The 20,721-nt window shown below is 38.8% G+C and overlaps 2 protein-coding genes across 3 annotated transcripts; both read right to left on the bottom strand.

Moving 5' to 3' along the window:
* Positions 1 to 262: 262 nt before the first annotated feature.
* Positions 263 to 4,445, bottom strand: LOC101171940 (uncharacterized). Of its 2 annotated transcripts, XM_020710339.2 has the most exons (7): positions 4,368 to 4,445; positions 4,052 to 4,151; positions 3,791 to 3,901; positions 3,597 to 3,686; positions 3,335 to 3,458; positions 2,520 to 2,586; positions 263 to 1,243 (listed from the first exon to the last, which is right to left on the bottom strand). In XM_020710339.2, the coding sequence occupies exons 2-7, from the start codon at positions 4,092 to 4,094 to the stop codon at positions 887 to 889; spliced, it is 792 nt and encodes a 263-aa protein (XP_020565998.1). In that variant the 5' UTR covers positions 4,095 to 4,151; positions 4,368 to 4,445; the 3' UTR covers positions 263 to 886. The 2 variants fall into 2 exon arrangements, with proteins under 2 accessions (XP_020565998.1, XP_004078504.2); XM_004078456.5 differs by having other exon boundaries at positions 4,052 to 4,427.
* A 6,378-nt stretch (positions 4,446 to 10,823) lies between these two features.
* On the bottom strand, positions 10,824 to 17,022 carry LOC105356009 (myelin-associated glycoprotein-like). The gene is made up of 11 exons (XM_078932779.1): positions 17,007 to 17,022; positions 16,874 to 16,926; positions 15,685 to 15,762; positions 14,277 to 14,684; positions 13,835 to 14,152; positions 13,468 to 13,758; positions 12,701 to 13,225; positions 12,485 to 12,596; positions 12,332 to 12,401; positions 12,009 to 12,108; positions 10,824 to 11,141 (listed from the first exon to the last, which is right to left on the bottom strand). Exons 3-11 carry the CDS (start codon positions 15,743 to 15,745, stop codon positions 11,137 to 11,139), a joined length of 1,890 nt encoding a protein of 629 aa, XP_078788905.1. The 5' UTR covers positions 15,746 to 15,762; positions 16,874 to 16,926; positions 17,007 to 17,022; the 3' UTR covers positions 10,824 to 11,136.
* Positions 17,023 to 20,721: the final 3,699 nt, after the last annotated feature.

Here is a 20,721-nt window from a genome sequence, read left to right on the forward strand (position 1 = left end):
TACGTTTGAGTTTATTTTCATCAGTTAGATCACTAGTGCGTACCAAAGGCTAGATTGTCTGCTTCCAACATACCCTGCACTGGCATGTTCTCTTTGTCTGGACACTGGATTCAGTTATTCAGCAGTGGAGAAAATTGTAACATGAAGCAAGAACGGCACCCTCAATGACATCCAGAAGCAAAGATATGACCATCATCCATAAGTCATTGTGTGTGGGGTCATGGGGTGTATGTGTCAATGGAGGGGAAAGGCACAGCAAAGCGTTGGTTTAAATTTTATTTATTTATTTATTTTGTTTGTCTTGCTTTGTTTAACTGTTGAGCGCTTCAAGCTGCTTAGCATTAGAAAATACTTTTGTACAAAAAATTTTTAAATTTGAATTGATTTGGGATTATCCATATCTAATAACTTACTACCAGTTTACACAAAATTAAGCCAAATAAGTCGCCATTTTTCTGGATCATGGTCGCCGCCATGTTGGAACAAGAGTCTATGAGTCACTGTTTCTATGGCAACCACTCTCACCAATACAGAGTTAGCTCGTTGGAAGTCCACACCCCTACCACTTCAAAGTGGGCGACATGAGATCTGTCAAACGGTTCCAATGTTCGACTTGGAATTTAAAAAAAAGTTTGATAAAAAAATACAGTAGCAGTCGAACATGTAAAAAACGGTACGAGAGCAGGAATGGTTATTCTTACAAATATAATGACTGAGTAATAGCTGTTTCTTAGTACATGGGAGTTTGGTTTCTTAAAGCCAGCGGGTACTTCCGTTTAGAATGCAAGGGGGGAGGGGTCAGGTCCACTTCTCATAAACAGTCAAAACATATACACATGGGTAAAATAAAAGTGAAATCCTGTATAACTCCATTGACAGTTGGAGTTCAGGTCTCATCAGTAATCTGTCTGGAGAACTCGTCATCTACAGCTGCCTCCTCAGGCGGCACGTGAAGCATTTCCTCTTCATTCACCACATCATCTTCCATCAGTGTTTCGTGGTTGCCCTCCATTATTCCACAATCCTCCTCAACAATCTGGGCTTGATTTTCTATTTTAATCTCAGCATATTCAGTCTCTGGGATTGTCACCACCTCTGGGGCCTTCCTGCTTTTTGCCGCAGAGAAGTCAAGATCTGAGTACTCTGCTTCTTTTGGTGCCCCGTCCCCATTGAGTAACAACTGTCCAGCAGATCCGACGTCTCCGTCTGCTGCCTCTTGATCCTGGATTGCCTCTCCATCCGCCTGTCAGGGACAATTTAAGATGACGTCATTTGTCGGCTCATTAAATTCAAATTAAATTGATGACAAATCTTCTCTGAACGGTTCTGAATGCAGTACGAAATCAGAGCTCCAAGACTCTAAGGTCCCACCAGAAGCAGTTTGGTCATGTACAATACTAGCTCCACTGCAAACAAGAGTCATACTAACACTATCAAGGCGTTTGTCCAAATTCACGCACTACTCACTACTTAGTACTCTATATAGGGCGCTCGCCAAATCGATAATTTAAAAATTCAGCACCCCGGAAATGCCCCAGAAGCCTCTGCAAAAATACAGTGTTCATTTATGCTCTCTAGACTATACAATGCATTGCTTTTGAACAAAATATCATTTGAAAAATATTATAAAGATAAAAAAATGTATAAATCAACTAAATTTGTATAAATAAAAGACAGTGGATTAATAAATATTCTTTGTAAAATTTTCACATTTATTACATTTTTTATTTGGCAAATAGATGAAGCCATATTTGGCATATAGTGAGCATGTGTCCAAATTTAATTAAAGTCCAGGGCACTATATATTTCGTTTTCTAGCGGGTTAGTGAGTAGAGAGGGAATTCAGACTTAACTTTAGTGACATCAAAATTTGGGTTAAATATGTCTCCAGCACCGCCCCCCAGGCTAATTCAAACACCCAATTTCTCTGCAGAGCTAGCAGCGATCAGCAAAACGCTTTTCCTTTGTATGCGCAATATGCACATCTATCTTCAAAAAAAGTTTGGATGTTGTTCGCTTTCGTGGGTGAGATGCAGACTCACTGCCGAGGCTGGCTCTAGGTTGACGTTATGAAATAGGCACCCACAAGGAGCGAAAGACGGTGCCTCAGAAATCGAGCCGTCTTACTTCTGGGTAGCAAAATGACTTTGTGAAACTAACTCTGCGACTCTAATAACATGATATAGGTCCTTTAAAATATTGAAAATAAATATATATATATATATATATATATATATTTTTTTTTTGCTTTTTTAACAACGTGGCTGTTTTAGGACCCTATGCAAGTTTGTGTTACGCCATAAATTAATTGGGCTCAGTGCCGACTTTCACTTGTAGAGGTTAAAGGGGATTTCCAAACTTCTTTTTTTGTCTTTCTTTATTCTGTCAAACTAAATAATGATCTATTTTAATGTGACAGACAACTGGCTTTTGACTCTTGACATTTTTCTAACCTATTTTCATATCTACTGGTTTTACTATCACCCTCAGTACACTGCATGTAAGAAAGGAAGTAATACCTTTGGAGAGTTTTGAGCGGTCATCTCCATGACACCCAATGGGTAGGATGATCTTTTCTCGTTGCATCTGTAAAAACAAGTGACATTAAGTAAAAAGCAGACTGAAATAATAGATGCACAAGTTCTACGCTGTTCTGTAATTCTCTCTGGTCAGCCAGAGAGATTAGAAATTCGCCACTGAATTGTGAGCGAGACCATTTGGATGGAGCAATCCTTTCCCCTCCACGTTGCTGAGAGCTCTGTGTTTACACGTCGCATTAGTCATTGTATCTATGGAAACTACCATCGCCATTGCCATTACTCACTGTCGACTGGTTTCAACATGGCGGTATTTCCTATTTGGGAACACGAGAAGGGTGGGGTTTGAGGGCTTGGATTATTTGCCTGTATTTAGAAAATATGATGAGCCGTGAAGCCCTGCATATTTTCTAAGTTTCAAATACGCCCGTTTCAAATGGCATTTGCTTTTGAAGCACAGAAACGGCAACAACTTATTGATGAAGCAAATGTTTGTTACTGATTGTACTCTGAGTACTCGTGGTTTGGTTTTGTTGATGCTGCCAGAAGAAGTCAATTACTTTGACCAAAAAAAAAACAAAAAATTAACAAGAGAATCCTGAATCTTCAGTGACTCTGTAAGTGCTTTTAGTTAATAACAGGAGAAAAAAACAGTAGTGTCAAAGGCAAGGCGGGATGCAATGATTTGGTTTATCATGCAGAATTTTTAATGAGAATCTTAAAGAAAAGCCTGATTCATATTGGACTTTCATAATACACTTTCAAACAGGACACTTTTAATAGAAATGAAAATGTACCTTTGACAGGCTTTGATGATACAGAAGATCACGGTTGTGAGGACGATCCCCATCAGAGACCCAGCCCCAAATAAAATGATGCCTGGCACCTCCTGGATACTCTTCAGCACATCTTTAAATATTTCTGTGGAAAAGTCTTACTGTTTGTCATCTTGAATATTCAAACCAAACATGTCCAGCATCAGTTTGTAACACTGGATATGATTTTGGAGGGTTTTTCTGTGTGTGTGTTTGCCTTGTTTTCACGAGTGTCCTTGCTTACCTTGAATTCTTGTGTTGTTGGAAGTTTTGTTGTTACCTGTGGAGTCAATGTTGGACATGCTGATGTTTGAGCGGCCGACCATTGTGACCTCTAAAGATGACAAAAACAAACAGAAAAATAAATTGTATGTCATTTCAGTTTGCGCTGAATACTACTTATGTAACAGTAGGGACTTGTATAAAATTATGAATTACCTATCACAGTACTCGTGGTTTGGTTTTGTTTGTTGATATCAGTTTTGGGGGGATTTGATGCATTCGGTTGTGGTACATCAGTAGTCGAGTGGCTTTCATTCGCATTCTCAGCTTTAGATTCCAACAAAACACACAAACAAATCAACGTTTATCAAATCACAGAGCAGAAAGGAAGCCAATCAAACCAAACTTATACAGTGTAAAAACCAAAACAGTTTAAACGATCTGAATCAGAAGTTTAAATATTTGTTTCCATTTTACCTGTGACAGCCAAGATGAGAGTCAGCATTTGGACAACAAGCATTTTCTGCAGCAGATCCTTTCCTCCACTGGATGAACCGTCTTCTTTCAAAAAAACTCACTCAAAGTACAAGAAACAGCAACTCAACGGATGGAAACACTTTCAAAAACACTGTCAAGCCTGGCTGAACACATTTGAATACAGCAGGTTACAAAGAATTACTGGTTTTTGAGTTTTCTTTCCCTTTATATCCTCCTGCAATGTCCCTTTATGGTCTAATTGAAAAGTATAAATAAAAACTATAACTTTTACAAAGTTGATCAAATATATTCCTACATTTTCCTGTGAGAATCCTCTCCTCGTTTTCTCAAACTGAACTGTTCTCAGTTTTGTCATGCTCTCTTTAACTCTTCCTTCTCCTTTTATGCATTTTTTTTCAAACAAAGTTTCCAGGAAGTTTCTCTACACGCAGCTAACCTTTATTTCCTCTCTCAGACTTCTCTATATAAAGTTACTTGATGTACTCTGTGCAGCTTAATTCAATGAATGTAAAAAAAAAAAAATCATAAAATTAACTTCCTTAAGTAAAACATCTGCATTAAAAGGATGTTATTTAAAATGTTTGCAAAACATTTGTGCTGTGTTCGATCAAACGTCACAGATATACGTAAAAAGTATTTTAGTCTAATTAGTTTTTTTAGTCTAAAGGCAGCTTCTGCTTTTCAACTTCCTGTTGATCATTGACCAAAAGATTCTAGTTGAAATAGATTCAATATGTTGCTGTATTTCTTTTTAAAAATGCAGCAAAAACTGTATACATAGCAAGGAGGACAGTAAGATTTAAATATTTTTAGTCCAAAAGACTAACACTTAACAATAATAAACAGGAGAAATGATACACTAATGTTCTTAAATGCAGATTCAGATGAAGTTCTGAATGTAGTTAATATTGTCAATTAAAAATACCATCAAAGTGTATCATCATTGCTTCACTTTCATCTGATCCCTGATTTTCTTAATTCTTAACTTTTTTTTTCTTTCAGCTGCTCCCTGTAGGGGGCTCCACAGCAAATCATCCAACCTTTGCGTCTTCCTCACTCACAGCAGCTGCCCTATGTCCTTCTTCACAACATCCTTTTTGGTTTCCTTCCTGTCACCTCCAACCTCATCTTTAGATTGTTATTGTCTAGTGTGAGCTAATTTGAAACTATAGATTATTTTTATTTTTATTCTAAAGTAATTCATTATCTCGTCATATTACAGTTTTTTTGACTTGTAAAAAAATGTTAAATTACCCCTGATTCACATTACTTTAAGCTCTGCAGAAGTAGAGCATAATATTCTAAAGTTACAGATGTATCACAGAGGAAAAAACAAAACCGTGTCTGATAACAGAAGAACCTTAGAAGTCAGTATCACAGAGGAGTTTAAGTTTAGCTGTGGGTTGATGTCAAGAACCCCTGACGACAAACACTTATAGTTTTTAGTGAAGTGAAGGCAATTAAAAACAGAATCATGAGCAAGACTGTTATGAAGATGAAGTGACTTTGAAATGTTACAGTTCTTTTAAGATTGAACAAATATGACTCTGCTTGGTTAAATGCTTTTTAACTGTTTTTTTTTAACTGACTTTTTCTGCTCCTTTTAGGGATCAGAACAAATAAGTACATTAATGTTGCATTAAATGTGAATCTAAGAAAATTTATTATGTTATAAAAGCTAATGACACTCCAAAAGATACTGATGATCAAAGAGGATAATATAAGTAATGTAAACCCTAATAAGAGGGACAATGATGGTTTCTCGTTTAACTATGAGGAGCATCACAAAAAAGGTTTTTAACAACGTGTTTTTGGAGTTAAATAGTTCTTGCAAAAAGCAAAAGAATGGTATGAGATGGACATCACTGTCATACTGACTTCCTCCTTGATTGTGATGTTCAGATGCTTTGATGTGCAGTCCAGCTTCCTTTAAGGTTTAAGTATGAAGGAGTCTGGAAAGAACAAGGTATCACAACACAAAGTCCTGATTCTGCTGTGATTTCTTCATCACTGATAGAGATGCAGAATCAAAGAACAGTCTGGTTGTCCCAAGACTGAAGAACCTGTCATTGCAAAGAAGAGGAAAAGGAAGTCAGACTAAATTTATGTTTTCTGAGCAGTTTGTCTTGTTTAATTACACTCACTGTACTAATAATAACACTCAGCAAGTGACAGCATTGTGCCACAAAGCAACGGAAAGGATTTCACGCACACACAAAAAAAAGTTGTGTTGACAATGGTGTTTTGTTCATTTTAAACAAAAAATGTGGCAACCTATTTCCCTATTTCAGGTTTTTAAGTTAGGGTTAAAGATTTATTATTTATATTTATTATTATTATATTTAATTATTATTATTAATTTAATTAATATTATTATTTATATTTAAACTATTTATATTCAATCTTTTTTTAAATTCATAAATGCATAAAATTTACTATAAATTTGTGTAAATAGCTGTGTTCTGCATTTTAGCTGATGTTATTAAATAAAAAGCTGAACCAATTCTTTTCACTGGCTTATTCTTCATGAACCTTTAGGAGCAATGAACTCACACAACCGCTTTGTGGGTCAACCAAACAATAGGAAGTGTGGGTACAAGCTTCCTGTTTTTCATTTCCTGCCCTTACTAGTCAGGTCAAAAGGATATTTGGATTTTCCATCCATCCATCCATCCATCCATCCATCCATCCATCCATCCATCCATCCATCCATCCATCCATCCATCCATCCATCTATCCTTCCGTCCATCCATTTTCTTACCTAATTTTTTGGGTCTCTGGGTTCCAGCGTCAAATCTACTGCAGGGCCAAGGCGGGCCTCACCCACATCACCAGCCAGTGGCAGGGCTACACAATCGCACACCCATAAGCACTGACAGTCACACATAAGGACAATTCAGACTAATTAATGAACATATGAAGTGTGTTTTTGGAATGTGGGAGGAAACTGGAGAAAACCCACGCATGCATGGGGAGAACATGCAAACTCCAAAAAGGACGGTGCCAGGCAGGATTTGAACCACAGAGCAGCCCTTTATGAATTTTTGAGCATCTTATCTTTTTAAATTGATTATGTAATTGAAACATTTGAGGATGGGACCGTGGTATCAATGTTTTCTTTTAAGCTTGTGCTTTTAAGGATGATATCTGTTTCAGTTAATTATTTCATGTTATATATTCTTTAAAGATACACTCTGATCATCATTTTTTTAAAGTGTCCTGAATGCTCTTTTAATTATGATAATTCTGTTTTTGATTTTGAGCTTGATTTTCTTTAACTGTGTCCTCCATCATCAGAAAAATGCCACAACAACATGTTCAAAACACCAAAAACAAAATTTTCATTGGAGTGGGTCTTTAAAAACTGGATATTACATTTATAATTTTTGACTTTGCTCCATTTAGCACAATCATGGGAAGCTGGAAGGAAGAGGATGTTCTAGAAGAACCGGTGCTTCTCAAAGAGAAAATCAGACTCAGCCAAAGGAGATGAAACATCTTTCATCGATTACTCCTATGTTGTAATAGATGCAGCAACAATGCAGAACCAGAAGCAGTGATCATCCACTTTTTAAAAGAAGCATTAAATAATAGGATGTTGAATGTTCATTTACGATACCAGAGCAAATTCAAAGCAGTTATAGATGTTTTTAAACAAAGGCTGACTAACAGGGATATTCTTACAATTAATATTTAATTTAACGAAAAAATAAGTTGATTTTATCTATATATCAAATTGGATATCCTGTTAGTTTGTATTGCCTGTAGTCAAACAATAAAAAGAACAGATGAATTGAAGATGAGGTGTTGTCGATGTTCTTCTTTGGGAATTTTTAGGAAAAGTACATGGGAAAAAAAAGAATATTAATCACATTAAAGTTTTAAACAACCTGAACGGGTCATTGAAAGAAAGACATCAAACATCAATAATAAAAGCCTAACTAACATTTTAAGCGCAATAAGTTTAACAGTCATATGTTTTAGGATGCCTTAAAAAAAAGGCTTAAAAAGTACCGTTTAAAACTCTTCCCTTTATTACAAAAGCCTTTCATTTTGAAAAATAAAAAAATAGACATTTCACTCTCTGACTGTCTTTGACAATTCTTCTACACTGAAGGCAAAGAAGGAAAGACAAGTTAGGGAAGTAGAATAAATGCGTTTCCCCCCCTATTTTCTATAGCTTCCTTTATTGAGCAATACATTTAAAGGATGACTCAGAGTTCATCACTAAAGAAAGGTTAGAGCAAATATTAATAGCTAAATGAAGAACTTTGATGATTGGCTCAGCTCAATATTCACCTTGACGGGGCGGGACAATGACTGCATTACAGCAGACGCTGCATCAGTCTGCCTGTTGATCTCAAGGGCTCTGCACCTTCACAGAGAGGACAGTTACATTTCTCCCAGGAACAAAGGGACCAGAGACCCTCCTTGAGGCTCCCCGGACCCCATACTATACGCCAGCCTCCACAGGAGACCACTGTTCCAGTTATCTTTAAAAAGGGAAACCACTGCCTGCAAATCCAGTAGTGCTGTCCTTGACTGTCAGGGCAGACTTGACATACTTATGTCACAATCTTCTGAATTTTGCATGGATTTTATTTGCTTAATTGTGTTTTGAAGTTGTTGGTACTGTTTTGTGGACAAATTATATGGCATCCAGCATGAGGAAGCTACAGATTGCCTATAATGATGCCCTAAGGATTTTATTAAAACAGCCTACGTGGTGCAGCGCAAGCAGTTTGTTTGTTGGTGCTAGAGTTAATACTCTCCAAGCGTAATTCAGACATTTTATTTATGGTTTTATTTGTCGTCTTAATCCTTCATATATGAAATCATTTTAACTCTCACCAATGTAAAGCACAACACTTTCAGATACCAATCCCCTATTTGGAGGTTTTGGTACGATCGTCTTTTTTAAACTTTTAATTTTTTCATTTATTTGTTTAAGTCAGCAGTTTTAGTCTTTTTATTAAGTTCATGATACCTTTTTATACTTTTATGACATTGTTTTTATCTAATACTTTTTATGTCATTTTTCTTATACCTGTTTGACTGTTCTGTTTTTATCATCACGTCTTTTATATGTTTTGTGTATTTTTGTGGCAAATGGACCTCGAGTCTGTAAGCCTATCACCATCATATTGTTTGTTTTATTAAAAATGTTTTTTGTCATTGTCTTATTGCATGACTCTTCCTAGTGAACATTATGAATATGAAATCCAGTAGTGAGCAGGGCAATCTGCTTTGCTCTGCTTTGTCAATCCAGTGGTGCTGTCCTTGACTGTGAGGGCAGACAAACTTACTGTATGTCGAAGTCTTTTGGATTTTGCATGGATTTTATTTGCTTAATTGTGTTTTAACGTTGTTGGTACTGTTTGTTTTATTAAAAATGTGTTGTTTTTTCATTGTCTCGTTGCATGACTCTTCCTAATGAACCTTAAGAATATTTTTAGTAAATAGTAAGGCCAATCTGCTTTGCAGTGACACATCCTAAGAAGCAAAATAGGATCACGATGGAATGAAGAAAGGATTTAAAGATTTAGCTTTAGATTCAATTTAGTTTCTGCAGATAATGCCATTTTTAACATTTAAATTATGTATTTAATATCTTTAGTAAAAGACAAAAAACCATTTGATTTTGATAAGTGGTCAAATAAACAAATTGGGACACCCATCAGATGCTTTCCTCGACTTTAAATGGCAGCTTCTGGTTTTTAACTTATAGTTTTGTTCCATTTCTTTAAAATATATATGTACACTATACAGACATAGAAAAGACATCTGTAAGACTTTAATATTGTATTTCCAAAAATGAACAAAAATTATGTAAAACAATAAAATTCTGAAATAAAAATGCCATCAATATTTAATCAAATCATTGCTTCATTTTTTTTATGTTTTTCTTTCAGCTGCTCCCTGTAGGGGGCGCCACAGCAAATCATCCTTATTGAAAGCAGCTGTCCTTATGTCCTCCTAAACAGCTTTTTTTGTCTCCTTCCCGTCACCTCTAACCTCATCTTTCTGCTGTTAAAGTTTGGTTTCAGACAATTTTAAACTATACAGATTCCATTGGTTTTTAATCTAAACTAATGCTACTTTCATGCTATTTACACCATAGTAGAGCATAATATTGTAAAATTACAGACGTGTCACAGAGGAGTTTACATTTAGCTGAGGATGTTGAGTAAGAATAAAGTTTGTTTTTGGTAAAGTGGAGGAAACATGACAGCAAGAATCACAAACAAGCCTGTTATTAGCCAGAGAAATGCCAAATTATTTACATTTATCTGAATTCAATGATATGAAACTCTTGTAGAAGTGAACATGAGTGACTTAGCTAAATGCCTTTTTATTTTATTTTTTTACTTTTTCTTCTCCTTTTAATAAAACACAGTAAACACCTGCATTACTGTAAACTAACTTGGTCATCTACATCTTCCCTATGTTCAGTTTTTGAATTTAAAACTTTAAAATATACAATGAATTTTGATATAAATTTAAAAAAAAAAACTTTTTTTACATGCTTAAATATTTTGTCCGCTACAGATAGAGCATAGCCATCAGCAGAATAAGCTGACTGTTGATGAGATGTGATACAGCCATCAAATTTCATCCATCCATCCATCCATCCATCCATCCATCTTCAGAACCTGCAGAAATCCTTTTGGAATCACAGGGTTAATAATAATGTCACGGCTGGAGGGACGGAAATCCAAGTGCAGAGAGGAATCAGGCTGAGACTCAGGAATGCGCTTAGGAGCGATTTAATACTAACAGAAAGTGCCACAAGGTGGGAATTACAAAACACAAAAAACTCCTCAAGAGAGGGAAAACTGCAAAAGGCAAAAAAGGAAGAAATAAGCTAAGACAAAAGGCCAAAGGATAAAACAGATCTCAGTGTCGGCTGAGTATGAAAACCACTGACTAAGAGGGACACCACGACACTGAGGACTGAGTAACATCAACTTAAATAGGTATGATTGCAAAGGGCAGGCAGCTGTGCACTCCTCCACCTAGAGGACATGACAGGAAAGGGAGGGGCCATCCAGGAGGAGCGACAGCTAACCTGCAAAACACAGAGGCAGTCAGGAAACAGAACAGAAAAACACCACACTGTGTCAAATAATAATAATGGATGCCAGAAAAAAAATAATCTGTTGGGCAAAGGCAGGGTACACCAAAAAATGTTGCCAATTCGTTGAAGGGCCACAAACACACACTTAAATCCACACCTAAGGACAATTTAGAGACATCAATAAACTTATAAAAAATGTCATTGGATGATGTACAAACGCCTGGGTTCCAGGAGAAATCCTACACATATCTGGAGAGAACATGCTAACTTCACACTAGCTGTGTTTCCATGAACTATCAAATTGCTCAAATTGGATTTGTGATACTAAATTCATCTGATGGAAGCACAACAATTTCAAGAAACTCGTACTGATTAAAAAAAAGGTGAAGGTGATGTTTGAGGAGTGTGAAAATGGACATATTTTGCAAATCTGCAATGGAAACACATTTTTCTCATTAAATGAATCACGTGACCAGCGACCGGATACCACGCAGGAGAGCGGGCGCCACAAGAGGTCCCACAGCGTAGTCAAAAGTGGAGCGTGTCATGTTGAATTGTTATACCCATAACAATGTGTTTATTCACATAGTTATGATTTAATGGAAGTTGTGAAATTATATTTTTTCAACATTTTAAGGATTTTGATACAGTTTTGTGCATATGTGTAATGGAAATGCAACTACAGAAAGGTCCCAGCCGGATTTGAACATCTGAGGAGAGGGCGTTAACCACTATTCCACCTTACAGCCTGCCCTCAAATTTCATCCGTTAAATCATTTACTGAGGAGTACACGGCCTCTTCCTCTGTGTCCTTTTCTTTTGACACACTACGAAGTAGAGTTTTGTCATCCTCCTCACTTCTGGGTTTAGGAGCTGCTTCTCCTGTAGACACAGCTTCATTCTCAGCTCCTTCTGGGAGGCAGTTTGGATCCTCTGCCACTGTGAGACCATCGTGGATCTGTGAAAACAAAGAAAAAAGAAATCTGAGCTTGTTGTTCTTCAAATGTCCCAGTTTTAAACTTCACTTCAGCAGTTTGAAATGGACTTTGAATACCAGAACAAACTATTCTAACTTAAAGACAGATTATCTTACAAATGGAACCATAAGGTCTCCTGCTTTTATTACCATGATGTAAAACTGATAAAATGATGGAATGTAGAGACCTAATGGAAACACATACCAGAGGATTGTCCTGACTGCCAACCATCTCCACCATCTCCTGCAGATTCTCAAACCTCTTCCGCTTTTCTCTGTAAACATTTTTATGAATGGTGCAGTAAATGTGAAGCATAGAAAAAGTATTTAAATTGAGTTATTTAATGTCATTGCATACCTGTAACAACTTGGGATCAAAATGCAGAATATGGTTGATGTCAAAACTCCAATCAGAAAGATTTTGATGGTTTCAATTTTGCCTATTTTCTCTAAAATACTTCCAGATTGATCTGCCGTGAGGAGCAAAAGAAAAAAGGGTTTTAATCGCATAAATTTTGGAGTTAAAAGGTCAAAAGAAAGATCTTTTCTTAAAGAAGCAAAAAAGAAAGCATACCATCTTTTTCAAAGAGGATGTCTTGAATTGTGAGTTTTTCTGTTGACTCTCCACTCTCATTGCTGATGACACATTCTGCAGACACGTTGTCCTGTTTTGTTGCCTTTAGAGTCAAAGAGCTCCTCACAGTGTGACCTGACACATTGGTGGTGAGCCAGTACTCAGTGGGGGGGCTCAACTGGGCCCACTTTATGTTGGGTAGAGGAAACCCTGTACCGATGCAGGTGCAGGTCAGGACGTCTGAGCGGCGCACACATGCAGAGCCTTCCAGCATCACCGTCACATCCACGTGAACCGTCTCAGTCCAGTTCTGGTGATTTGCAGCACAGAAGTAGCGCCCAGAATCCTCTGCTGTCACATTGGTGACGATGAGGGTGGCTGATCCACTGTGGTCAGATCCATTGTGCAGGTTTGACCAAAGTCCAGTCCACACAGCAGGAGGGAAACTGTCAACACTGCAGGTCAGATTCAAAACTTCTCCTTCCTTCACAATCACCTTTCCAGATATCTGAGGTTTTCTCATATCTGTTGAAAATATTTTACATTTTATTTACAGAGCAGGGGGAGAGACCCTGAGGCATTGCCTAAGAGGAGTTCTCCATATAAAGTGTTAAAGTAGAAACTTTATTTTGCAACAATGTGATGCAACTACCTGTTGAGGAAAGATATTTTGACTGATCACAACTGACCAAAAGAAGCTAAAAACAACTTATTTCATTGCAATAAAATCTTGCAATATGCAACAGAATGGTATGTGATGGACTCACACATCACTGTCACATTGACTCCATCCTTGATTGTGTTGTTCAGATGCTTTGATGTGCAGATGTACAGTCCAGCGTCCTCTGCTGTCACATTAAAAATGAGCAGAGTGCTTCTGTCCTCCTGCAGGTAGATGGCAGTGTTGTTGGGCAGACCAGCTGAAGTTCTGTTCAACTGATCTGTTTTTGATCCAAATCTAATCCATTGGATTTCTGCAGGTGTCACACTTGTTGTGGTGCAGGTGAGGTTTAGAGTCATGCCCTCTTTCAAATCTGTATTTCCTGTGATTTTAACATCTGAAAGAGAAAGAGACAAACTAGATGCATCACAATCTTAAACAAAAAAGCTGAATTTTGAGTGGGAAATTCTTACAGTTGACGTGCAGATTCACCGTCTCCTCTGTGGTGGTGTCATCACTGAACTGGATCCTGCAGGTGATCTTGGAGTTGTGGTGTTCAGTCGTGGGAATGAAGGTCAGAGTTGAGTGGTGTCTCTGTGTGACAGCAGTCAAACTCTCCTTGAAGGCAGTGATGCTTCCGTTGGTGAGAGGGTCATTTTCTGCTGCTCCTCTCCACATCCAGGTGATTCCAGGAGGAGACTTAGAGCAGAGTGCAGGAGCAGTGCAGGTCAGGGTGGCCTGATGTCCCACCGTCAAATCAGGAAGAGTCACCGTAGGTTTCTGCCTGGAACCTGCAGGAAACATGACATGTTTAGTCAGAAGAGGCAGACAGCTTGAAGAAGATATGGCTTCATGTTTCTGCAGAAAAATACTTTTCCAATAATTTAATCTCAGTTCTATTGTAGTTTGTCTTACCTCCAACATCGACGTGTGTTCTTTTATTAAATGTAAATCCATCCGACCTCTCATTGATTTTTCCATTTACTCTGAGCTGATAGAATCCAGAATCAGACTCTCTCAGATCACTGATCATGATGCTACAGTTCTGATTCAGATCAGGATCCAGGAGTGACACTCTTCCTAGAAATTCTGATTTAAGGGGTTTGTTGGTGTTTTTGTTGGTGTGAAAGATTATATTAGAGTCACCGCATCTTTGGTCAGATTCACATTTAGACCAAATCAAATGTTGAAGATTGAAGTTATAAGGAGTCGGGAAAGAACACGGAATCACAACACAAAGTCCTGATTCTGCTGAGATTTTTTCATCACTGACAGAGATGCAGAATCCATTAACACAGTCTGGTTGTCCCACGACTGAAGAACCTGGCATTGCAAAGAAGAGAAAAAGAAAGTCAGACAAAAGGTTTGTTTGTTTGTTTTTTTATATATAAAGATAAAGATAAGATAAAGATAAAGATACTTTATTGATCCCAGCTTGGGAAATTCAGTTGTATATATATATAGACACTCACTTTACTAATAATAAGTCAGCAAGTGACAGCATTGTGCCATAAAGCAACAGATGTAAACATGAATTTTCAAAGCAACAAAAAACGATTTGACAAAAATAAATCAATATGTAGTTACAGAGGTGTTCATATTTTTTTGTCAAAATATTAATTACAAAGCAGAATAAAACATGGTGTTTTATTTATTATCCTACATTTTTAAACTGGTGTCAAAGATAGAAGTCCTTTAACAGATTAGTAAATATCACTCTACTCAGTTTGTACTGCATTTAATTCCATATTGTTGTATAAATAGAAATGTTCTTATATAGCAGACATTTTGACTTAGAGAAATGGAGAAATATGTTTCACTCCACTTCACTTCTTTGAGAGCAACTACAGTATAAGTATAAATGTTGTGTGCGTGTGTGTGTGTGTGTGTTTGTGTATATATATATACTTTTGCTGCTGCTATCAAATGAGAGGCTGAACAAATTCTTTTCATTCTTCATGAACTATCAGGAATTATAAACACACAACCATTCTGTGGTCAACCAAACAAGAGGAAGTGAAGGTGAAAGCTTCCTGTTCACTTAAGAGTTTTCGTCTTTTACTAGTCCGGTATAAAGAACATTTGATTTCAATTATCTCATGTGTTTGCATTGATTATGTTAGTTGAAACACTGGAGGCGGAGACACTTGATGCTAAAGTTTGCTTATAAGCCTGTGCTGTTAAGGTCAATGTCATTTTCTGTTTACTATTTCAATTAACAATTCCTTTTAAAACTCCACATTACACCTTATCACAATATCAACCAATTTTTTCAAGTTCGCACAATCATGGGAAGCTGGAAGGAAGAAGACATTATTCATACCTGCAGAAGAACCGATGCTTATCACAGGGAAAATCAGACTCGCCCAAAGGAGATGAAACATCTTCTCGTTGATGACTCCTATGTTCCAACAGATGCAGCAACAATGAAGAATTAGATACCGGAGCAAAATCAAAGACCCAAAGATGTGTTTAAACATAGGCATTTAATGATGAGAAAACATTACCAATATGTTCACGATTAACACTTGATTAAACAGCAACGTTACGTTTTTTTAACACAGAAATCAATGGAAAGGACTTTCTCAACAAGGTTTACAAAAAATCAGGAGTTACCTCCAATGAAGAGAGAACACTAACACACATATCTGGGTATCCATCGTCTTTTGTTAAACAATAATAACAAAAACTTTAAATATGTGATGGAATTTAGACAATTGTTGTTTCTGGGTCTACTCTCTTCTTTTAGACTCTTTGGGGCGGCAGTGGCTCAGGTGGTAGAGCAGGTCGTCCAATGACTGAAGGGTCAGCGGTTCAATCCCCGCTCCACCCAGCCAGCTATTGTTGTGTCCTTGGGCAAGACACTTCACCCTCCTTGCCTCCAGTGCAGCTCCACTGATGTGTGAATACGTATGAAATATCCCGGTGATGGTCAGAGGGGCCGTAGGCGCGGACCGGCAGCCACGCCTCTGTCAGTCTGCCCCAGGGCAGCTGTGGCTACAACCGTAGCTTACCATCACCAAGCATGAATGAGGAGTGAATGAATAATGGAAACACTGTAAGCGCTTTGAGCAACAAGAAAAAGCATAGATAAATCGAATCCATTATTATTATTATTGGACAACTTACAGTAATAAATTAACGTTCATCACATTAAACCTTTAACCAAACTGAACGCATCATTGAAGGAGAGATTAAGATTTAAGATTAAGATTTAAAGTAAATTTTACGTTGATTATTTCTATGATGTATTGTGATTTTAATATATTTTTCTGTTTTGTGAAGCACCTTGAATTACTTTGTGTATGAATTGTGCTATACAAATAAACTTGCCTTGCCATTAAGACCAACTTTATAAATCCCTGTTAAATTCAGTAAATTAATTCAGAAAGACATCAAACATTAATATTAAAAACTTAAGTAACACTTTAAATACAACATGTTCAACAGTTACAATATTTTACAGTATACAATAAAGAAACAGCTTAGAAGTAACTAATCAAAACTCTTACCTTTAATTACAAAAGCCTTTAGTTTGTGTCCAATAAGCAATCTGAATGTATTTCTGCATTTGGAGCAAAAACAAGTCTGTAAAAGTAAAGAAAAAGATAATAATTTAAACAGGATAAGTGTTTCCACTCATACCCTTTATGTCTCCTTGACAATTCTTCAAAACTGACGTTGGGGCAAAGTGAGGAATTAGAGAAGTAGTGCAAATATTTTTGTCAGCCCTTTTTTTCTTCATCTTTCTTTTTTGAGGAAGTTTACTGGTACGACTCAGGACAAATCTCCCCTTTTCTAAAAAAGGAACTTAAATGCTGTCAATGTTCCATTTTGTCATTTCACTTGAAACAAAAATACTTAATTGCACAAGACATTTTCAGTCAACAAATATTTTAAACAACGGTGACTAATTGAAAGTCTCGCTCTGATCATCTTTTGATATTTTTTCAAACCGTTCCCAGTGTTTGTTTGTTTTTTATTGTGATTATGCAGTTTTTACCCAAAATCAAAAAATCTGTGTTGTTTTTAAGGTCAAGTTTTCTCCAGGGGTAATTCACCCCCGAGTTCTGGACAGGACTGTTGGTGTGGAGTAAGTTTGTCCTCATTTCCCATGATCCCTTTGCCTACACACTCTCCCACATGTTTACAGCCCCTCACAACCCATAGGAAAAATCTGTTGCTCATATTTTGCTTGATCTCGTCTCTTGAGATCAGTTTGAGGGTCTCATATTCGTATCATTCTGTGATCGTTTGCTTCTTGATGAGAAAAGACATCACTGAGACAAATGAGGTTGAGTTGAGATAACAGTTTGAGCAATAATTAAGAAGTGGGAGAGACAAACCTAAGACACCAGAGACAAATCTGAGAAGAATTAGTCCTAAAAGAGATCTCATTATTGTCTGTCTGATGTCTCTTTCATGTCTAAATCATTTCTCTTGAATGTCTTACCAGAGCCATTAATGAGGATGATATTTGAGATGTACAGTATTTGAGAAAGAAAAGAGAATGTAATTTTTTAGCAGTGGTCACCAATCCGGGTCCTCAAGGGCCACCATCCTGCAGGGTTTAGATGTTTCTTTGCTCCCCAGATTTGAATCTGAGGAGCAGAGGCAATTCAACCACTGGAGACGATCTGTTGGAGCAGGAAAAGATCTAAAACATCCAGGACAGTGGCCCTCAAGGACCAGGATTGGAGACCACTGATAGACAGTTACAGTAAAAACAATACTAAAAATGTAAATGCTTTACACTTTATTTGGGCAGCACCATCATCAGTACAGCATTTGAATTAGGGTAGCAGTATTAGACAATTTTTGAAATATTTAAACAAAATACTCCCCATTACTGAAAAACATACAGGACGATCTAACACGCTGGACCAACCTGCCTTTGTCCCTTATGGGCAAGGTAGCCACGGTTAAAATGAAAATCTTACCCAAAGTTAATTATCTCTTCTCAATGATTCCCACACAACCGCCATTAAAATGGTTCAAAACATTAGACTCATCCATATCAAGCTTTCTATGGAACAATAAACCTGCAAGAATTAGTCTAAAAACTTTAAAATCTGCAAAAAGCTGTGGAGGATTAGAATTACCTAACTTCCACAATTACTTTCTTGCAAATAGATTACAATACATCTTAAAATGGTTAAAAAATAATCCAGAAACCAACTCATGGTTAGACTTGGAACAGGCGTTATGTGGAAAGATCAACCTGTCAGATCTTCCATTTATTAGTCAAATAGTTAAAAAACAGGATTGTTTCAAAAGTATTAATATAAATGCCACTTTAACAGCCTGGTGGGAATTTCTCAAAATATCAAAATCATCAATTCAACCGTGCAAAATGACACCCATCTGGAACAACCCAGACATCCTCATAAACAAAAAAATTATCCACTTCCCAGCTTGGCAAGCAGGGGGCATAAAACAACTAGAGCACATAATTATTGATAGAAGATTCATAACTCCCCAGGAACTTCAAGACAAACATGGAATATATAACTTCTTGGAATATCAGCAACTTAAATCAATTATTACTAAAAAGTTTAAATACAGAGACAACGATTTAAAGCTACCAGATGTAGTTACCACTCTGATCAATTTCTCAATGAATAAAACTCTCTCCAAAATATACAAACTTTTATGTAATTTAGATAACAATATTTCACTTCCGACAACAAAATGGGATGCGGATTTGTCTAAACACCTTTAAAATGACAAAAAGTCCAAATCTGCAGCTAATCCATTTCAAAACTCTTCACAGAATTTACTACACTGGACAGAGGATGTTCAAGATGGGTCTCAGTAACTCAGACATTTGTCAGCACTGTGACAGTAATCTACCCGACAATTACATGCATGCACTATGGTTCTGCACGCCTGTCCAGGCTCTCTGGCAGCAGGTATGTGCCGATCTATCAGTCTGGCTTAAGGTTTCAATCACAGCTTCACCGTCACTTTGTGTGCTTGGTGACATGAGTGCCATCGATATAGAAGGAGGATTAGGCTCTATAATTTTCATAACTCTTTGCATTGCTAAAAAAACTATTTTAATAAATTGGAAAAGCAAAAAAAATAAATATAAGTCAACACAGAAATCTGCTGCTTGATCATATCAGCTTGGAAAAAATGTCAGCCCAAAGTTCAAGTAACTTTGAAAGAATTCGGTCTCTCTGGTCTCCCATAGCTAACTCCGTGACTTAGGGGGTGGGGGGGGGCATGGTCGTCGCTGCTCCTTGCCCTTCTGCCGTGGGCCGGGGTGGGGGTCGGGGCCTCCGGTGCCTGGCCGGGGGTGGTGGGGGCTCCGTTGGTCGGGTCCGGCGCCTGGGTGGGGCGGCCTGGGGCGCTGCGTGGTCCTCTGGGCTTGGGTGTGGGGGTGCGTGGTGGGGGGGTGGGGTGGTGGTCTGGCTTGGCTTGGGGGGGTGGTCCCTTTGCCTGTGCTGGGGGGGGTTGGCGGGGGGCGCTGCCCGGGGGGGGGGGGGCCCAGCGGCGCTGGATGGGCTTCCCGTCTACACCTGGGGCTGGGATCGGCCCTTCCCTGGCTCTGGGGCGGGACGGGACAACCCTCTTGGGGCCCTTGGTCGCTCTGGGTGTCATCCGCTTCGGCTGCGGGGTCTGGGGGTGGGGTGGGGGTCTTGTCGGCCCTGTCCTGTGGGGGGGCATTCTGGGGGAGGGGGGGGGGGCACTATTGGTACGGGGCAGGGGGGGTTGACGGGTCGGGGTCTCCGCTGAGGCCATCGGCGGTTTCCCCGGCCGGTTGGCTGCCTCGGTCCCGTCGAGGCCTGACCAGAGGTCTTCTAGGGCCGGCGTTTGGGGGTGGGGGCCTGGGCTTGCTCCGGGGGGGGGGCGGCGCTTTCTGGCTCCCCTCTCTCTGTGTGGGGGTGGTGGTGCTGGGCCTGGGGTGTCTGCGCCTCCGGGGGTGGGGCCCCGGGGCTGGGTGGGCCTGGCCCCCTTGCTGGGGGGGGGCGGGGGACGGCTGTTTGACCACCGGGGGACAGTCTATCAGCTGTCCAACTTACCCCCTTCCTCATATAACCTCATAATAGGGTGAGGGGGTGGGGGGCTTAGCCTGCGATGAGCCTTGGGGGGGGGGTTTACTAGGCAGTGGCCCCCCTCCTGTGGTTGCCGTATGGAGTGGGCCCCCCCTCTTTCGGTTTTATTTGCACCTTAGACATGTAGGGCCCTTGGTAGGGGGGGTGCTTGGACATCACTGCCAGCAAGCAGCGGATGTCCTCCTAGCACCCTACCCGCCAATTTTAACCGCACCTTAGACATTTAGGGCCCCTTGGTGGGGAGGGTGAGGGGACGTCACTGTGAGTAATCAGGAGATGTCCCCTTAGTGCCCTACCCG

This window comes from Oryzias latipes, chromosome 16 (assembly GCF_053564925.1).
Source record: "Oryzias latipes strain Hd-rR chromosome 16, Olatipes_Hd-rR_3.1".
NCBI lineage: Eukaryota > Metazoa > Chordata > Actinopteri > Beloniformes > Adrianichthyidae > Oryzias > Oryzias latipes.